The sequence below is a fragment of the Ctenopharyngodon idella genome, chromosome 9, assembly GCF_019924925.1.
Source record: "Ctenopharyngodon idella isolate HZGC_01 chromosome 9, HZGC01, whole genome shotgun sequence".
In the NCBI taxonomy this organism is placed as follows: domain Eukaryota; kingdom Metazoa; phylum Chordata; class Actinopteri; order Cypriniformes; family Xenocyprididae; genus Ctenopharyngodon; species Ctenopharyngodon idella.
The window spans coordinates 8905526-8927178 of record NC_067228.1 but is presented as its reverse complement, the minus strand read 5'-3'; the positions used below and the strand labels follow the sequence as shown (position 1 = coordinate 8927178).

The 21653-nt window shown below is 36.7% G+C and overlaps 1 protein-coding gene across 2 annotated transcripts in view; it reads right to left on the bottom strand.

Annotated features, from left to right (window-relative positions):
* Nucleotides 1-21653, bottom strand: part of abca12 (ATP-binding cassette, sub-family A (ABC1), member 12) — an 82414-nt gene that overhangs the window by 19825 nt on the left and 40936 nt on the right. For both annotated transcript variants that reach the window (XM_051906537.1, XM_051906538.1), the window contains 26 exons: nt 21429-21559; nt 20675-20842; nt 20197-20361; nt 19894-20089; nt 19602-19741; nt 18884-19003; nt 18687-18777; nt 17381-17560; nt 16794-17082; nt 14003-14117; nt 13596-13925; nt 12221-12290; nt 11996-12130; nt 11714-11869; nt 10660-10843; nt 10278-10496; nt 8508-8704; nt 7923-8080; nt 7520-7756; nt 6600-6747; nt 6164-6410; nt 4575-4664; nt 3766-3865; nt 2096-2223; nt 1037-1124; nt 99-204 (listed from right to left, as the gene is read on the bottom strand). In XM_051906537.1, the coding sequence (XP_051762497.1) occupies nt 99-204; nt 1037-1124; nt 2096-2223; nt 3766-3865; nt 4575-4664; nt 6164-6410; nt 6600-6747; nt 7520-7756; nt 7923-8080; nt 8508-8704; nt 10278-10496; nt 10660-10843; nt 11714-11869; nt 11996-12130; nt 12221-12290; nt 13596-13925; nt 14003-14117; nt 16794-17082; nt 17381-17560; nt 18687-18777; nt 18884-19003; nt 19602-19741; nt 19894-20089; nt 20197-20361; nt 20675-20842; nt 21429-21559 (4188 nt within the window). The remainder of the gene's footprint in view (nt 1-98; nt 205-1036; nt 1125-2095; nt 2224-3765; nt 3866-4574; nt 4665-6163; nt 6411-6599; nt 6748-7519; nt 7757-7922; nt 8081-8507; nt 8705-10277; nt 10497-10659; nt 10844-11713; nt 11870-11995; nt 12131-12220; nt 12291-13595; nt 13926-14002; nt 14118-16793; nt 17083-17380; nt 17561-18686; nt 18778-18883; nt 19004-19601; nt 19742-19893; nt 20090-20196; nt 20362-20674; nt 20843-21428; nt 21560-21653) is intronic.

Here is a 21653-nt window from a genome sequence, read left to right as displayed (position 1 = left end):
AACTTTTGAACAACAGTGTACGTGAAATTTTATAGATTCTAAGAGAAAACTAGAATCTACAAAACCTTACAAAATTAGAGAAAGAGGTTTGAACTAACTATATTGTTGTCGTTTCTCAGGTGGCAGACTGGATCTCAGGATGAAGTTGTTAAGGCTGTTGAGGTAGGCAGGCATGGTGTGGTGACCTTCTGGATTATACCAAACCTGTGTGAACACAAATATTAATACAATGCACCACAATTCTTCTATAATCACCTTGAAAATGAGGCTAAGGTTCTGTTCCAAAATGTACTGAGCAGCATTGCCATCTACTGCCTACATAGACAGCTGCCTATTAACAGGAAAACTAACAATCTAATATCCTAACATGTGTAAAAACACAGTTATTAACTGAATTCATTCTAATACCTGATATTAGAATGATTTCTGAAGGATCATGTGAAATTGAAGACTGGAGTAATGATGCTGAAAATTCAGCTTTGCCATTACGGTAATTAATTACATTTTAAAATTAGAGTAAGTTCTTTTCATTTGTAATAATATTTTGCAATATTAGTGTTTTTACTGTATTTTTGATTAAATAAATGCAGCCTTGGTGACTTCTTTCAAAAACATTAAAAAAATGATAATGTTTCCAAACTTCTGACAGGTACTGTGCATAGCTCATACAAATACTGGGTGTAAAAGTAATTTTTAATTAGATTCAACTACTGTATTTTGGTACTGAATTAACTTTTCTCTTGCTTCATTCGTGATCTTGAAATTATAATTTTTTTTTCCATTCTTCACATAGGATGTACGCAATATTCCCTTAAAATGATGCAAAAAAGGTATCTTAGAAGGCAACATAATGATGCTGCCTACCTTTTGGAACAGCTTTCACATCAGGAGGGTGATTATGATGCATTAAAATGCTGCCTACGTGGCAGCTTACTTGGTTTTGGAACAGAGCCTGTTAGCATCTATATAAACTGCTACGCTGGGACAATGAGCCACTTTGCCATTGGGGCAATGTAATATCACTCATCCAAATTACCTTACTAAGGGTTCTGTTTTCTGGCACATCTAACATGTCCAGCTTAAGATCAATGGGAAGAGGCTTTCCAAAGTCCCAGCCTCCATATCTGAAACAAAGCACAAAACAACTTACATTAGAACTTGTAACTCCTGGCTGGTGTAACATCTTGTTCACATGTTGTACATATTTATAATAACACTATAGTCTTCTGTAGAGCTGCTTAAAGCTGAATTAAACTCGTTCAATAATTGATGTACTTTACACAGTTATAAACTGACTTGAGTTGAATAATGACACTATTGTCTTTTTAGCGCTGCTTTACAGCAGATTTTGAATTTGTCTCATATTTGAAGTTTGCATCATTGATTCATATATTATATATATATATATAAAGGTGACTTGACATTTACTGGGTGCAAATTTTTCTGTCTGCTCTCAGCAGGGGAAAACCATTGTCAAATGCAGGTCATTTTGACCCTATTAAAGGAGTGGTTTAAAAATCTCTTTTTGTATCTTTAATTGGACTCGCAGTCTACAAATTTATGTTATTTCCAACATTCTTTATATATTAAAGCTCAATTTATTTAACAATAAATTTAGTGTTTTGAGACACTAAAGACTTTTTCCTCATGATATACTCTTAATTAATAGTTTTATGCCTTTGTTGAATTCTCATCCAATTTCTTAATAGAGCAGTGATTTGCCTTTTTTATTAATGTTTCCACTACCAAACTGCAGCAGGGCTGTGTATTTTATTACTTTTTTTTTTTTGGAAGAACAATGTATGAATAATAAATGCTTGCCTTACTATTTTAGGTGTAATAAAGTATTTTCATGCCAGCAGCACACCCAAGCGCTGTGTGCTATTTGACTAGGGTGGAAAATGTCAGCTGGTCGGAAATGCCATGGTAAAGATGGGATAAACCAAAGTGCTTCCTCTTTAATTATTAATCAGCCTACCAGCGGTTCATAAATTCCTTAATATTCCACCTCACCATCTTCTGAACTTGTGACATAAAGGAATTACCTTTTGAAATTAGTTTGATGCTGTGAAGTGATATGTGTAAGCAAATTCACCTGTTTCTGATGAAGTCATTCGCAGTGGCCAGCAGGTAGCTCTCTATGTTGATGCCCGTCAGGTTGTAGACAATCTGGGATGATGGATTTCTTGTGTGAGGTGGTTCATAACCTGGTGCAGGACACGACTGAAAGGGACAGGAAAGTGAGTGATATTCTGAGCAGATACCACAATACAGGAATGGGAAGAATTCTGAATTTAACAATTTGCTCCCTGTCAATTTGAGAGTAGATGCCCCACAGGAAGTTGTTTTGAAATAACAGGAAGATAAATTTACTTAATTACAAGAAAATAACAAGTAAATTACAAAAATTAACAGGCACACAGCAGAAAATTACATTAGCCCTACTCAAGTTTAATACCAAAAAACATTATTAACTGCATAATTATGCTAACTAATCACGCTCGTTTACACTCTGATATGTAATCGTTTTTCCTCAGTGGACATATTTCCCTAAAGTAGGTTCAATTCTAATAATAAGTTGGTTACACTTTATTTTACAGTGCCGTGGTTACATTGTAATTACCCAACTAAGTACTGAGTACTATAATTAACTACATGTACTTACTATAGAGTTACAGTTAGGGTTAGGGTTAGTTACTTGTAATTATACATAATTTACTGTTATTACTATAGTAAGTACATGAAGTAACGTGTAACTAAGGCACTGTAAAATAAAGTGTTACCAATAAGTTAAACTAATATGAATACTACGAAGCCCCTAAAGGGACATGGTGGTGGAAAAACAATATGAGATGGGAGGAAAAATAATATGTCAATGCTTTTGCGTTCTCTCGCAAATGTTTCGAGTTCCCCCAAGAAACTTTGCGTTCGCTCTCAAAACCTTTGCGTTCCCCCAAGAAACTTTGCGTTCGCTTGCATGACGTTTTGCGTTCGTTTGCATGACGTTTTGCATTTCCCTGAGAAACGTTGCATCCACTCACAAAACTTTTTGAGCTCTTTGCGAGGGAACACAAAGTTTCTTGTTGGAATGCAAAACATTTGCGAGAGAACGCGAATGCATTGAAATATTTTTTCCTTCACCATGTCCCTTTAGTGGCTCCATAGAATACTGTGGAACAAGCCAAAAAAACTTTTAATTTCCATACAGAACCACACTGTTTTCATTTAATTTTTTGTTTATTTTTTGTTTAAAAACTTATATAAATTCTGATAATATGGAGTCTTCTGAAAAATTAAGTGTTCTTCTACCACAGTTCATAACATGAAAGAAAAAAATAAACATTTTTATATGGCATTTCAAAACATTAAATAATATCATATAATGTCTAAATAAATGTGTTCTGTGAATGATAACATGTTTATGTGTAATTTGAACTGAAATCATTTTTTTTTTCATTATATGATTTTTAAAAAGTATTATTTTAATGATGAATTATTAAACATTCCATGTTTCCAATTCCTTACATTTGAATGTTGATTTTGCATTCCATTTACTGCCTTGATTCAAAGTCAAACGAACTGAATTTAAAAGGCATTCTCAAATCAATTCTGAAGGGCGCGCAACCCTGCTGTGATCAACAATCACCTTCACGCTATCAAAACACTAATGATCTTTATCAATATTTAAACAGTGAGAGATCCACATCATTGAGGATAAGTGATAATGTTGTTTGTGTTATGATGGTTATGCTCTGTTTGACCCACCTGCACTTGGTTGCTACACTTGCAGGTGGTAAATGTAGCAGAGCTGTTGCCTCTGGAGATCCATGTCTGAGGTCCTGTAGGAGGTCTCTCTTTGCAAACCCTTTAAAAAAATAAATGTTTTCTTGTATTAAAAAAGAAGAAGAAAACAATAGTCTAAATGCAGTAAACAGTGTGATGATTATTTTGAAGGTTTCAGTGATAAAGTCTATTAGGAAAATCGATCCTATAAACATGAAATGCATGAGAAATGCAAATGATCCCTGGGTGAATCTCACAAAAACATGCACGTGAGTTTCTTTTCTGAGATTTACGCCCCTATACAGAAGCATTATTATAAGCTCTTACAGAGGAATTACAAAAGGCAGAGCTTTCAGATGTGTGGGTGAAAGAGAGAAATAAAAAAACAAGAAAGCAAGAGAGTGTTATGAGCGAGATACAGAGAGAGGTAAAAGAGTAAGATGAGAAGAGATGGGAAAATAGCGTGATAAAAAACAGTGATAGAAAACTAAAAGTGGCACATTAGTGTGATGAAATTGAACAGGAACACGAGAAGACCCACTGATACAAGCAGAGTATCAGAGTCCCAGGGCTCAGCTAAGGAGATGGCGACCAAAGCTTAAGAACAGACCTGCGAAGATCAGAGGGGCTAAAATCATAGCCGGCAAAAATGAAAGCCATTTGCAGTGGCCAGGTGAGCTGATGCTGTGATATGTAATCACTCATGGCTTATAGCGGCCTGCAGTCTGATTACTGAACTCAGAGTGCTGAACTGCACCGAGGATCACTACGACATATGGATGATTACTTACGAATCTGTGGGGTCTCTCATGCAGACGTGGTCAATGCCTGGATAGGACATCATGGTATCTACAAGACTGCTGGTGGTGGGATTCTGATTACTGTGGAGAGAATGTGCAATGGCAATGTTATGACTGTGCAAAATATTGAATATTTACACTATATATATATTAGGGCTGTGGATTTAACACGTTAATTAGATTAATTAGTTACAGTAAAAAATAACGCATTAAAATTTTGAACGCATTTAACGCACTTGCTCCGTCCCAGACCTATGTAGTTCATCTGACATTTCATATAGATGATTGATGATGAATATGATGCAGTGCAACAGCTCACTGCTCCAAGAAGCCTTTAGAATGCAGTCAGAAAGTCCATAAAATTAAAGATATGGGGACAAAAATGCCCCTGTTTGAGTTTTTGTCTCATATTTGTCTCCCATATGAGTTAAGCATTATCACACGAGTAACGAGTGCAATATTACACGAGTGCTGTTTTTGTCCCATAGCCTATATAACAAGTGCAAATGCAATACTGATTTTATACAACAGTTCAGTAAAGAAGTTAATATTGTGTTATTTTAGACACAATATTGTCTATTTTGTTCAATTTTGCCAATGAAAGTTTAAAGACAAAGCAGAACTGCTCGTCTTCGCACAATGCACAGCAGTGTTTCATTTCTAAATCAATGTGAAATCAATGATTCAGCGGACCATTCATAAAAGACTTGTTGGACTTGAAGCAGTGCTACACAGACCGATCGTTGTGTGATATCAAAGTACAGCAAGAGCGATTCAAAAGCATATGGAGCCGCCTGCTCTCTAACCGCTTTCGCGGTACTTTACTACTTTGATGTCATACATGTCATCGGTCTGTGTAGCGCTGCTTCACGTCCAACAAGCCTGAAGAGAACCATTTACTTCACTCCTGAATGAATCAGCCGATTGAATGAACTGAATAAATGAATGAACGACTTAATCATTAAGACATTTACCGCCACCTACTAGCAGTTTTAGTTTTTATTAGAGTCTAATCGTTAATCTATTAGACAGCCCTAAATATATATATATGTATGTGTATGTGTGTGTGTGTGTGTGTGTGTGTGATTGATATATATATATATATATATATATATATATATATATATATATATATATATATATATATATATATATATATATATATACACATATACATATACACACACACATATATATACATATATACCCAGTCATTCACAACATTATCATTTACGGTTATTGTTATCACCGTTATTATTGAGTAGATTAGCAAAATCTAAATTTGAATACATACATTTGAATAGCGTTTATGTAGCTCAAAAAACATGGCATTAGTAACACCAAGGTCATGGGTTCAATACTCAGAGAATACATGAGCTGATGAAATGTACACCTTGAATGCAATATAAATTGCTGTGGATAAAAGTGTCAGCAAATGGCATAAATGTAAATGTAAATGAATAAATTATTAATCTCAAAAACAAGTTAATTGTCTATAGTTCAGTCGTACCCATATTTTCTAACTAAATTCAGAGCAACTTTTGAATCACAGGCAAGTTACACAACAGAGCGAGTCTAACCTGAAGAAGGCATACTGTTCATCAACGTGGTACAGAGCAGGAGAGAGCACAATCTTAGGAAAGTGCTGAAGATCACTCTTGATGGAGGCCAGGCCCATGGCAGCAATTACAAAGAGTACGGGCAACAAAACCTGGGAGAACAGTCCCTTCCAGTCCCTCCTGGAGTGATGCACACGTTTCAGCAACATGGCCATCACCCGTTGTGCAGTCAAAGCAAGCCCACTCACGGTTGAGGTCCCAGTGAGACCTTTAAGAGAGAAGAAGAGAGTGTGCCATGAGACAGAGGCAATCATCTCAACTGCTTCAATTCAGGTAAATTCTGAAGATGAGCTTTCAAAGTTCAAAGCTTTAAAGGGGTAACTGGGAAAGTGCAGGCCGTTGAACTAATTTTCCGCAGAATGCTGCAAGAAACGAATTGTCCTAAAAGACCACTTACTGGCTTTCTCTCCGAGGTACATGCTGTTGATGTCGTCAGGAATGCTGTCTCTTGAAGCACACATGTCATTCATTATTACAGACTCTGATACAGACAAGGTTTCACCTTCTGTAGGATCCATGTCGTCTCGAGTCAACTGCAGGAACACCTGAGAGAAAACACAATCTTTTTGAGTACACTTGGACAGGGTGGATCATGGTTCCCCATGGTTTTTCTTAGGTTAATATTAGAGCAACTTTCCCCCTTTTTATACTTCATATGTTGACCATTTTTTACTTGATGTGTTTCACGCTCCTCACATGCACTTTGTTTGAAATCGTAAGTACACTACATTGTCATTATTTAATCACCCTCAAGTTGTTCTAATCCTGTTCTAAACACAAAAGAAGATATTTTGAAGAATGTTGGTAACCAAACAGTTGCTGGCCAATATTGACAACTGTTTGGTTACCAACATTCTTCAAAATATCTTCTTTTGTGTTCAACAGAACAAAGAAACCCATAGAGGTTTAGAACTTGAGGGTGAGTAAATGATGACAGAATTTTAATTTTTGGGTGAACTATCCCTTTAAAAAGCTTGGCAACACCTGCTGGAAGCTGTGACCCTCATGTTGGGAAACCATGCATTAGATGACTAAAAATAGTAGCCTACACATGGATTGATTGCTTTAATAATTTGAATAGCATTTCAATAACTCAATATCTCCAGCTCTATGTAGCGTCTTTGATTTTGAAATGATGTAAAATGTGAAGCTTGCACTATATGCGCCAAGAATCCCAGGGACCATAGTGCAGTTTCTGGCAATCTTGGGCTGCACTGTTTGAGGCTTTGAAGTTCACTGGGCTGGCAGTCTGAACCCCAGTGGCTGTGGCTCAGTCTATAATCCAATCCCGCACCTGGGTCTTCATCTGATAATTACCTCTTCCAAGGTGGTGTCGGAAATGCCATAGCAGCCCAGCTGAAGCTTGTCCAGGTTTTGATCCAGATCGGTGAGAAGAGACTGGTACGCAGCTGCGTCCTGGGCGTTGTATGGTGGGAGGGCATAGACCAAATCGCCCACCTCTCCCTCCTTCCGTCGAGCGTCAGGCAGGTAGGACTGAATGAAATCCCTGATTTTTTCAATGTCAAACTTTTCATTTGAATCAGGAGTCTGAACCTGAACCAAAAACATAGAAATGCATGTTGATATGACGAATTTTAAAATATACATTCTGGAATACCAGAATTATACATAAAAATCGTATTAATACTCGCATGGTACGTTTTGTGAGAGTTAACTCAAGTAAGAACTCAGTTGGAGTAAATGACTCCATCGGATGTACCTTCTTTGTGAGGGTGAGGTTGTAGCCTTTAGCCAACTTGTCTTTAAGGTAGAAGGGCGAACCACAGCATTTGAGGCCTCCGCGCTCAAGGAAGGCGATGCGGTCACTGAGAACTTCAGCCTCATCCAGGTGATGGGTGGAAAGAATGATGGTGTGTTCTGGACAGTTAAACAAAACGAACACAGAGGCGTGTCAAATCAAAGATCCACTGATACAGGCAGACAGAGAGAGAGACAGACTCTGAACAAAGAGCTGATGAACAAAGATAAAACAGGAGAATCTGACATGACCCTCTTTTACGGTCTTAAATCCTTGCTCGAGATAAATTCACTAACTGTCTCCGAAGAAGATAATTAAACATCAGAGGGAGCATGACGGATAACAATCAGTCGTTACTACATCTGCGTCTGGATTTTTCCCTGTCTTGATTTGACTGCACGCACCTTGAGAAAATCCATTCAAGCCTAATTAAATTCTAAACCAAGTGTCAGATACCCGATAAGAACAAAGACCTTTGGGGAGTTTGCTTCAGGTACAAGCCAGGAGATTATTTTCACCCTGGTCTGAATTGCAGAGGGATTTCACCTTGCTTGTATTGAAGGACAATGTCCCAGATGCTGCGTCGGGAACAGGGATCCACCCCGGTGGTCGGCTCATCTAGCACCACCAGCCGCGAGCCTCCAATGAAGGCAATGGAGATGGATAACTTCCTCTTCATACCTCCTGACAGGGTGCCGACACGCTTGTGACGGTGGGAGTGCATGTCTGTTTCCATTAGGATTCTAAGACAGGAAAAAGACGGACCATGTTAATGCAAATTTCTCATTTAGCAGATATTCTTATCTACAGTGATCTGAGGTAAAATGCCTTGCTTAAGGGCACAGTGTGTTTGTTCATGGATTGTCCATTGTGGGATTTGAACCTACAAACTTTTACCAACCCCATTCATTAACCACTAAGGCAGACCATTCCCAAGTTAAGTCCAATGTTTGGGACTCACCAAATATGCTAAAATATATTTTTAATCTGTACTTTTTGTCAGAAACAGTTATCGTTAACTAAAACCAAAGTCCCTTTAAGACAAGTCATGTCACTCGGCGGCCATCTTTGAAACGCCACTCAGGCATGCAAGTGCAGCTCCTATCTCTTTGAATGGGGAAACATCAAATTCTCCAAAGCGGTTCACCAAGCTTTCGATTAGATTTCATATTTGAAATCACCAATGAAATCTGACAACATCTGTCTCAAAGTTTGTTCCTAAACACTCAAATTGTGACAAAAAAAAAAATGCATTTTTCAGGCTGGATCAAGCTAATGCGCATGTGCAGTCCTAAGTGCGCGTCTCGAGTCTGACTGTTTCTATAGGAACCGGAGCTTCTAACGGCCGCTGCAGTGATGTAATGACTTTACAAATCGGTGATTGGCTCTTATTTAGAAGGCGGGACTTATTCTGCCATATTGTGCACGATTGCGCATTGCACTTTCTCCCATTCAAAACAATACGAGTGACGTGTCTTGTGTTATTCTATAGTCTTTGCTAAAACTAAACTGAAATAAAGCTGGAATAAAATAAAATATAAATTTGATGTATATTTGATGTAGTTATTCATCTTTATAAAAAAAAAAAAAAATATATATATATATATAAAGATGAATAACTTCTAATTTTTAGAGCACTAAAAGAAGATGAAGCACTAAAATTACTAACTGGAAATAAACAGACCTAAAACTGAACTAAAACCAAAATAAAAAAAAATAAATATAACAAAATTACTAAAAAGTAAACAAAATGTGTTTAATAAAAACTGAAAATATAAAAACAAATGTCAATGCAAAATATTAATAAAACTATAATTGTATATAAATAATGCTAAAATAACACTGGTCTAAAAATAAGTATTAAAATTTGATACAATTTCAAGTTAATGAATATACAGATTTTTTTTTTTCATGATAAACCAAACTGTTTAAAAAAAAAATGCAAATGTATGACTTTTTTGTATCTAAATATTTTGTTAAACACTGCTGTTCATGTTTTTGACTGTTTTTGTTATTTAGAATGAACATTATATTCATATTTTATGTATTATTATTTGTTAATGCTAACATGTCACCTTAAAGAGCGTCAGTGTAAATACTTTTTCTTAGCAGCTGAACTACTTTAAATTATGAGTAGGTTGTAGTGTGGGAAGCTACAGTTTTAAAGTAGCTTCCCCAACACCATTAAGGGCACATTAGAAACCTACATGCTATATTAGTCAAGATAACAAATGGCTCCCGGATAAAGTTAATTTCTCTCAGGAAATGTTACAGAACAAAATAATAACATACTCTAAGACAAATGTTGAAACTTACTTGTGTACTTCTTCGTTCACTTCCTGTTTGGTCAAGTGGGGAGCTTTGATCTGAGCGTATAGCAGCAGGTGTTCCTTAGTGGTAAGATGGTCGAACAGGACATCATACTGCATGCACACGCCCATCTCCTTACGCACATCATCTATGGACGTCTGCATATCCATCCCATAAACCTCAATAGTGCCGCTGGTAGGTGAAAACAACCCCGTCAGAAGTGACCTGAAACAGAAAATACAAAAATATAGTCCAATCGAATGAAAAATTGACTATTTTACCTAAAATTCATGTGGACTATGTATTTGTAAGCTTATTAGAATATTAAATCATTATCTTAGCAATCAACAACATTATTTAAATGTAGAATTCGTTGTTCTGCTCTTACATAGTAGTGGTTTTTCCAGCTCCATTGTGACCCAGCAGAGAGGTGACATGCCCCTCATAGAAAGAAAGGTTCAGGTTGTCTACAGCATGCCGGTCTCCGTAGGTCTTTGTCAGGCCATACAGTGACACTCCAACAGTCAATCCTGAGAAGTCTTCTTCTCCGTTACTCGCCAAGCTACTTTTACCTAACACAGAGAAACAAAAATGCTAAAATATTGCACAGAAATTGAAAGGATTAAAATTTATTCTACAGTTACAATTTGTGTCACCTTCACAGAGAGTGCAAGTATATTGGAGCAAATAAATCTGAAGCAAGATTTGTTAGGTAAGATAAACACTACCGTTCAAAAGTTTGGGGTCAATAAAATGAATACTTTTATTTACATTGATCAAAAGTGACAGTAAAGACTATATTATTATTATTATTATTAGTATTAAGACCCTAAATACTGGAGAATTGGCTACTAAAAATTCAGATTTGCCATCATAGGAATAAATGACATTTTCAAATAAATTAAAATAGAAAAGAGTTATTTTAAAATATAATAATATATTTCACAATATTAGTTTTACTGTATTTTTAAAAAATATTTTACAGTCCTCAAACTTTTGAACGGCATTGTAGGTAATGTACCAAGGCAAAACGGGGGTCTTTTTATTTTGTGATAATGACCAGCTGACTGTGTATTACAAAGCTACTTATACAGCTACTTAAACAAATAAATAAACAGGCATTATAAATGAAGAGTTAATGAAGATTTCTTTTTGAAATTCTTTGATTATCTTTCCCTTAAATTAGCTCAAAGCATCCACAAAGCAGGTGAAGTTGTTTTCTATGAACTAGCTAACATTTTTAGCTGCAATATGACACATCTTCCTCTGTAATCGGATGCACCAATTAGCTATTCTAACTTGCACTTTTATTAAAATGAGTGATATGAGAGAGACAAACAAACATACATACAGATTAGCACTCGTGCAAAAGTTCTTTACCGCTCAATGCTGCTATAGTCCAATCAGAATAAAGCATTCCTAATCAGTGTGTAATAATGTACCTTTGCCCTTGTCAGTGCTCTTTTGTTCCTGCATCATGTTGGTAAACAGCAGCCCTCTGCCTATTTTCTTTGGCGCTCTGCTACAGCAGCTGAACATGTCTGCCCAGAAGGATCGTGTCACAGGGAAGTACCACGGAACACCAATGCCATACTTTCCTGATTGAGAGAAAAATACACTTGATTACAACAGTAATATTGAAAATAAATATCCACTTGTAAAATGAATATCCAACCACACACAAAAAAATGGGTGAGCTTCTTAACTGAGCAGCTCACACATACCTGGGAAGACCATGCGGATGTAAATCCCAATGATAAAATATACTACTGAGTCAATCAACAGCAACCAACAGAGCCAACCGAAGGAGGAAGTGTCACCAGCCAGAGGAGAGATATACATGTTGCTCCACTGGATGCCTGAGGTGTAAATACACAATACATTCAGTCAATGTAATTATCCCAAACAAAAACTAATTACAGAGAGTCTGAGGGTTTATGCCGACCTACCTTCCTCCTGTTTTTCATAGCGGGAGATATACTGACTGGCATAACTGAAGCATGTCGGAGAAAAGAGACTCTGTGGACCAAAAACAAACACAGATTTATATTACAGCTGTCAATAGATGTTTACCCAAAATCATTCACTCTCCATCATGTCATTCCAAACCTTACTGAATCAGATTGTGACACTATATGTTAAAAAAAGAAAAAAAAGTCAAGTTTGGAACAACATGAGAGTTAGTAAATAATGTCAGAATTAAACATTTTTTGGAGTGAACTAGTCCTTTATTTGTGATTTATCTCATATTTCTTGTAGTTAATATGCTAATGCATTCAAGAAAACAAAATAATCTTTAATTATTGGGTTTAGTAATGGAATATATGCCCATATCAATATAACAAGACTGAACAGAGGTAAATTCCTACAAAAGCACTTTTACCTCACCTACCTCAAACAAAAACTGATCGGAACGCATAGAAAATGACAATAAAAATACAAGTCTGCAATAATTCACCAAAACAACTTTATAACACCACACTTCATGGGCATAATATTATATGTAAAGATGTTTTTGCCGCTACCACGGCCTGTGCATTAGTCCTCTGCTGGTGTTCGCATTAACATTTCTATGAATGATGTGGTTTCACATTTTCACATGGGTGATATTTCACTTGTGGAGCTGCTATGATAATTAAATTTCACCATACAAAGAATGCAAATGACTTTTGTTAAATGTCCCTGTCTGGCTTTGATTTATAAATAAATTGTGTGTGTGTGTGTGTGTTCTTGTATACATGGTTTATGAGGTCACAAATGTGTATAATGACATGGGTATTACAACGTAATACTTCCTGTGTCCTCGTAAACAAATGGCTTAAAAAACTGTGTTTGTTTTTTTTTATTTAAAAAATGCAGACAGTTTTCTGTGATGGGTAGGTTTAGGAGAAGGGGTAGTGTAGGGGGACAGAATGTACAGTTTGTACAGTATAAAAACCATTATGCCTATGTGTGTGTGTGTGTGTGTGTGTGTGTGTGTGTGTGTGTGTGTGTGTGTGTGTGTGTGTGTATTTGGTCCCCAAAATGACAGTAAAACCTGAAATTATTGAGGAAAGTGACCTAACAATCATACTAAATAATGTCTAAATATAAAAATATAAAAATGCAAAAAGGTCCCCACCATGATAGAATGGTGTTTTAGAAATCAGAAAGAACAGAATGCAATTTATAATGTCAAATTGAATGCCTGAAAAACTCTGCATTAATTATATATAATTAATCTCATGCAAGTTAATATGTGAACACTGAAAGCCCTTTTACATTTCTCAAAATGTGACTGTGCAGTGATGTTAAATTGCAAACCAATTATAATGCAGTACAGACCAGAGCGCTCTTCACAGAGAAGGAAAGATTGTCCTCCAAGTGGATCAGCACGATGAACGGGAAGAAGCAGATGACATAGATAAGGCTGCCGCTCAGCCCAGCGATGTTGGTCTTATCGAAAAAGGAGCTGACCAGGAAGCTGATTGCAAGGACGCTGAAGCCGTAGTCACAAAGGTAGAGGAAGAGCACAAAGCCATCGCTGCGAGGAAGGATGCCGCCAGCTTTCAAAATGATGGTGAGGATGATGACGGTCACAAGCAAGAATGCAGCACTCTCTATTAACCAGGCAAAGAAGTGGCTGATGGGATTCACCCCCATCATTTTCATGTACTGTGGGATGAGTGAAAAGAGTTTAGAGACCTATTGGAAGATTGTGGGAACAGACAAAAATATGTTTAGTTCCAAACCTCATGAAGTCGTAGTTCTCTCTCGTGGACGAGTTTCTTCACAAAGTTGGCGACAAACAGCACCCAGGAAATCATGAGTGCCATTGGGAAGGCAAAAGCGATGCTGTTGAGATAGCTGGGAGGAAGAAAGATTTGAGATTAGGAGGTGGAGGCCATATTTGTTATACTTGCCTAACTACACCTGGGGCAACCCAACAAAAAATTGAAACCAAGCAATCAACAAATTGTCCCATCGGTTGTTACAGTTGTGGCTGGTTACGAAAATATAGCATCCATCTATTTGTTATAATACATAAACTGAGAATGAATTAAAATGAATTATTTAAAACAAATGGTTTGAATGAACGATTCAATGACTCACTCATAAATACTTCACTTGTTTCATTACTGGATGAATCAGCGTTTTTGAACTAATTTCTTGAATGAATGACGCAATGACAAACACAAATTTTTAACAGTCGCCACCTACTGGCGAAACAATGTAATGATTCAATCGTTATTTGAACCGCCAGGTTACTTTCAAAAGGGGGTCTGCTCTATTTTGATCGCTACCATAGACATCAGTGTTTATATCTGAAATATAAACTTTTACCAGTACTTCTGTGATCATTTGAATTATTGTGACACAGAAATAATGATACTATGTGGTTAAAAAGATTGTTTGCTGCTGTAGCATCTGAATAGATCAAACACACAATTGCTCAACAAAGCAGTTACTCTTCCAACCCTCCACCCATGCAGGCTCCGTAATGTCTGCCTTCCCCACTGAGCGCTATCACCCCTTCTGCACCATTTGCTCTCCACCTACACTTCAAAGACACTTAGGAGACAGGCCACTAGAATCATACATTGTCTATAAAAATGGATTCTTTGTCATTAATTCATTGACAACTTAGTCTAAATCAATGAACATGCATCTCCACAGTACATTTTGTGCATTATATCTGTTTGTATATTGTTCTTTGGTATATTGTAAAGTGTTATAAATGCATGTGATGATACTTCTTGATATTTTAGTCCATCTAGGTGGTGTTTAATCTCAAATTACTCCTTGTTTAATGACTTACATTTTGGTGGACGTCACAATATCATAGAATGCATTGTATGTTTGTTATATTTATTAGAGTATAAATGGACACAAACCTACTAGTTAACTCCCCCCATGCAAATGGACTCACTTTCAAACAAAGGAATCTCCCGCCAGAGAATTACACCTTTCTCATTGGTCAAGCCAAGACTGAGGGGCGTAAACTTTCTGTAGAATTTAAATACCTCTGAGCATATCAGAGTTTCTGCTTCTGGTTCTTCTTTTTTTTTTTTGTTCCTGTTGATCGGATTGCGTCACGTGAGACCCCACCCGGCCCCCAAGCCGGGCTGGTAGGCCTCCCTTTTCTTTTCAAGCCACGAACAACTGCCTCGACCACAAAAGAATCAAATTAACAGTGCAAAGTTTGTTGTCATTTTCTTCATTCAACGCAGAAGATATTGATTACAACTTCCACGCCAGCGGCCCAAACCATCAAGGATTTCTCCTGAGCCTGCAGATCCGGACAGCTAAGGCATTTGCAAGTATCTTTTGAACACTAAAACAGCGATTTAGTATTAATATTTTGAACCCCTTTGTTAACAAAGGTGCTTTATAGTATTGAAACTGATGGTTCATCCAGCAATTGTTAATTTACTCTTTCCATTGCTTCATTCCCCTGTTATGATACGGTTCAAATTCATTTCCACTCTCATTTCCTATGCATGTCTGTGTTTGCAAGTTTAGTTATGTGTTCATGATTTAGTTTAATAAAATTTGTGTGCACATTCTTGCAAGTTGATTCTGATCTGCTTATAAACCAATGTCCCTGATAACAATTCGATCACAGCTACGTGCTAAGAAAGCTTGAAAAGTTGATAGACAATCAATACTGAGTGTTCGCTGGCCGAACAGATTTATTGATTGTAATATTAATTACAATTAAGTTACATTAAGTTAATTTGATTAATTATAAATATTTGAATCAGTTAATTATAACGAGTTATGATTCATTATTCATATTTCTTTTGAGCTAATTTGCTACACTGCTTCACGTACCCATACGTTAACTGCTCTCTCAGGGTCAGTGGCAATGTTTTTGTCAAATATTTGTCAAAAATTGGTATTATTTTTAAGGTTTAACAGATATAGCCGAATCGTTGTCATTTAGGAATAAGTTCTAGAAAATAAGTTTTAGTTTTAGAAATTGTCATTGTTTTTTTGTTTAAGTACTTCTATTTAGCTTTAATTTATATTTTAGTTTTAGTAATTTTAGTACTTCAACGGATTTTATTTCACCTTTATTTCAATTCATGAAAATGATTATTACTAGTTTTAATAAACAAAAACAACACCAGCATCTGTTTAACAATCTAAAGCCACCTGCAATGCAAAAATAATGTTATTTATATTGATTCTCATGCCTGGCCAACAGAAAATACAGTGCCATGACAACAGCTCTGATCAAGCACTTCATCTACACAGAACCAAAGCCAAACCTAAGCTTACCTAAAACCAACACAATTGTTTTGCTGCCTTGCAAGCACTACTGTTTAATGTAGCAAATGAAAATCTAGTATTTCTATGAAATATAAGAGGATATTCATCTTACAAGAGTTTTTTTCTAATAAACAAAACGAATCAGGTGTTCAGTGTTGGTGTAAAGCTGTTGATTATTTGTACAGATGCCACATCTTAAGTTAGCATCTCAGTCCTTATATGAGACGCTCAGTGTGTATGTGGGGTTTGTGCTTGTGAGACACTTACTCATCCTTGTAGTAGCAGGGATAAGGGAACGCCTGTATCTGGACCGCAGGCCCATCCATGGCTTTACCCGTCTGCATTTCGATGATGGCTCTCTCGATGCTCTCCTGCAGGAACACAAAGCCTCGGCTGTACCTCTGGGTCTTTGTTGCTGACATGAAGGCGTCTTTCACCCAGAAGGGATTTCGCGAACGGTCGGTGCGCATGACATTCTCGATGTTCATGCGGATGGTGTAGTCGATGTTCGGGGGCAGGCTGCTGGAGTTCTCCTTGGGAAGTTTGAAAATGATGCCTGTGAAGATGAGCAGAACTCGTGAGTATAAAAGGGAAGTTCAGCATGCGAGTGATCTGTTGTCATAGTAACCTCAGAGGCCTGCTGCTCCTCGATAACAGCGAAAATCTATATCTCAATGGAATTGAATCGAATTGCATTGAATTACAGGCTTTACAGCCCGATGGCTCTTCAGTGTCTGTGGTGTCCTCAACTGGGAGTATCACCAAATGCATGAGTGGAGTAGTCAGTTGAAGAGGAATCTCCTGATGAGAGTGTGTATACGTGTGTGTGCGTATGTGTGTGTGCGTGTACTCACTGGCATAGAGCTCACGGTTTTGAGCCAGTTTCTCCGCCTGTTTGTCGAGTTCATCGGTGGAGTTGAAGGCTCGGTAGCGGTCGAAGTTGACACAGGAGGAGAGGTTCATCATCAGCATAGAGAGGGTGGTGATCTGCTGCATGATAAACTTGTTTTTCTCTAAAAGGACTGTCATGTTTGCTGAAAATAGAGTTAGAAAAACTGTTCAAGCCACTGCAGATTTAGGATAAGACGCACTTGGGTGTATAGGAGTAATGCTTCTCTGGCTGTTGTCATGAGTTGTCAAGTGCTCGACTGTAAAACACTATTCAGACAGGGCTAGTTTTCCCTGAGGAGGTTTGGAAAATTTGTCTCTCACAGACTTAAAATTCGGAAAGCAATTATTTCTCAGGGAGTCATGATTTCAGCATTTATAAATGGTAGTCTGAAATTTAAAGGGATAGTTCACCCAAAAATGGAAATTCTGTGATCGTTTACCCTCAAGTTGTTCTAAACCTGTATTCATTTCTTTCCTCTGCTGAACACAAAAGAAGATATTTTGAAGAATATTGTTAACCAAAGAGTTGATGAACCCCATTGACTTCTATAGTATCAGTCAGTAGGGCCCTGGGCCTGTTTTCAGCAGAAGAAAGAAATTCATACAGGTTTGGAACAACTTGAGGGTGAGTAAAAGATGATAGAACTTTCATTTTTAGGTGAACTATCCCTTTAATTGATGCTTGAATGGTTTTTTCACAGCTTACGGTTTATAGACAAACTCCAGGGTCTTTGAGTTTACAAGGGAGAATTGACAGAAAACAAAATCTATTGCGTTGTATATTTTATATATATATATATATATATATATATATATATATATATATATATATATATATATATATATATATAATACACACATATATATATATATACACACATATATATATATATATATATATACACACATACATACATATATATACACACACACACACACACACATATATACAATACTACTCAAAAAATTTGTTCTCGTCATAATAATGAGTAACTTTCTTATAATTGTGGGTTAATATCTTAAATTATTTATTAAAAAAACCACCTCATTATTATAACTTCTCATTATAACACAAAAAAATTCTCATAATAATGACCTAGAAACTCATAATAATGAGAACCTTCCAGAAATAACTTTGTTTTTCATAAAAATGAGAAACACTGTTGTTATATTGACTTGTCATCTCATAATAATTAAAAACTTTTTGTAATAGTAATGATGCATCACCATGATGCAAGCACTGCATTTATCAAACTCTTGAGAACTTACAGAATTGGTTGAGAGTTGAGCTCATTTGTGCAACATCAATACCAGTCTGAGTCTGAATGAAGTTTTGGACGAAGGGATTGCGCAGAGAATTCTGTGAAGAGTTGTTTAATAAGGAAACAGTTAATAGAGTGAAGGGGAATAATAAATAAATAAAATAAAAAGTGTTTATTTGATTTTCTTCTTGACTCATAGTATACCTGAAGTATTGGCAAGGTTTTTGTCAGAATGTTAGCAGACTGCATCACATAGGACGATGACTCTATCCACTCAGACGCATAAAGCTTTAGATCACCAAACTGGTGCAGTGAAGAATTTGACTGCAGGAAAGAAAAGAAAAAAAATTGTTACAGTCAAACACAAGATGTTAAAAGAAAACACAATACTTTCTCTTTGTGACCAGACTTGGTCTATATCTTAAGAGGAGAATCCAACATGACTGTTTAGATGAAGGTCAGATGACCTTGTGTAAAAATGCAGGATTTATGCTGCAGTCCATCCCAAATCAGAAGTGGGATATTCCTATGTACTTTACTTTGTAGGTATCTGATTCTCATCAAAGACATATCCTAGCAACCAAACTGTGGAGGATAGATGACGCTATGCATTGCTATCAATACAATTACCAACAGAAAGGGTCATTTACTGTGTTTCAACATCATGATTAACTCTTCTTTGATATACTTATTTGAGCATAATTCTCCCCAGGTGCTGATGTGTTAGCATGATGTCATGCATTCACAGTTTTAAGTTATATCACATTTTTCAATGGAGACAATCCGAAAATTCCACCTTGAGAGCATAAAACGCATTTAAAAAGGAATTCAGTGTTTTTTCTTTTTACATGCATGCAAAAAAATCTGTCAATTATCATTAGTGTATTTTATTATATTGGAAGATTCAGTTTTAAAGTAGCACCTTTGTCATGATCTCTCTCGTCAGCGGTGTGTCTGGTGAGTAGAGGACCTGGCCTAACAGCATGGGCTTGAGGAAGGCCCAGGCCACCGCACCGCCTGTAGTGTTCACCATATCCAAATAGAGGTTCATACAGAAGGGACCTGGAGACCAAGACATAAGCAGTATATTAATTAAGCCTGACCACAGCACTTCATCAATCTGAACTCAATATGCTGTAAGCAGATTCTTGACAGGTCATTATCATAATGCTTTATTGCACATTTAGCTGTGTGCTGAGATTATGCGTTCATACTAGCATCGTGTGGGATTTTGAACTTCTCGATGAGCTCTTCTCTCTTGTGGTCCACCTGGACAGAAGGATCCGTATCCGTTACGATAGGAACATTCGTCAGGGCGAAAAGCGTCAGAATGCCGTTTTTGCACAAGGCACGGGAGATGGTGTTAAAGGTGGCCTTGCTAGACATGGTGGACCGCTTTCCCCTCACCAGCTGTGAGAAAGAGAATACAAAGACACATTAATAAAATAAATAAATAAAATAAATAAATAAAATAAAATAAATAAATAAATAAATTAAATTAATTTGGAAGAACTTACACTGTGGAACTCTTGATTGGCCACCAGGTTTAGTTCTCCTATGTTTGTGAGGTATTCCTGCAGTTTGTTAATGGCAGGTACCAGTTTCTGCATTATGTCCGTCAAAAACTTGACCATCTCTAGCATGATTGCCACCAAATCCTGAATTTCTTTGGACAACATCAGCTGCAACAAAATGTCACAGGGTTATGACAGGCAGCACCACTGGGTGTATTATTATTTATAATAAAAAGCTTTTCATTATAAATGAACGGTATAGCAAAATGTTGACCAGCTATCAGCAAGGTCAGGCTGACCCAGCCTTAATCTAGTAAAGTAAATAAGAATAATCCATAATAATGAATGTATAAGAAAAAAGCAACTATTATTTTAGTTTCATGGTAATCATATGCGAAAAAGTTGAATTTAATTAACTACAATACAGAGAAGCAGCCTTTGTATTTCATTGGATGTACAGTATAATCAATACATTCTTTACCCTGAACAAAGCAGCCTTTGTGTCCACATGACGAAGAAAGAGAACCGTGATGCTGTACCAATCATCTGACAGCTGACAGAAGGCGCTGAAGATCGCCTGGCCCATAGGGTCCAGTTGCAAAGACGAGGGGTCTGAGCACTGGTGTAGGTTTGCCAACCATGTCAAGATCTGTGATGAGAGGAAAGAGGACAAAAGAGACCATTGCAATCATTTGGTACTCTAAAAGACTTCACACTAGTGATGGGCCGATATATCAGCTGATATTTGGTTATTTTAAAGGTTGTTTGCAATAACTCTACATGCTTTGCCAATTAACAGTAGTGTTCTACTAAAATAATCTACCAATATATACATTTTTATATGCTTTTTTTTTTTTTTTTTTCATATTTATTTTTCTAATTTTAGCTTTTGGTTAGAACACAACTACTTTAAAGAATTTCAAACAAATTGTTAAGATTTTCAATTTCATTTCTTTATTCACATACTGGTTTTACTAAAGGGTATTGCTCAAAAGCAGCTTTATCAAGAATAAAGCCCTACATCCCTCCATGAAAAAGTCAAAGGCAAAAATGGCAATGAAAACGATGTTTAGGTAGGATGAAGAGAGTGGCGAAAAAATCCTTGGGAGAAACCAAGACTCAGCAAGGGGAGCTTTCTCAGAATAAAGCGTGATTTCATTTTTTTATTTTTTTGTTGTGTGATTTTTGGACACCTCTTTTGAGCCCCTCAGATGTATGCATGAGTTGTGATGTACCTGCATGTTGCTGTTGGGTAGAGGGTAATCTAGCAGAGCCTGAAGAACATCAGGGGTAAAGTTGGTATACCGCTCGACATCCTGAACAAACTGAGTTGTATTTTTAAGCAGCTCTGAAACTTTCACTTCAGCTGTCAAAATGCAAGACAAAAGACAAGTGAGAGAGCTGACATGCATGCATGGAAAAGTTGAAAAAGACTGATTGAACCACCCTCTGATAGCTAA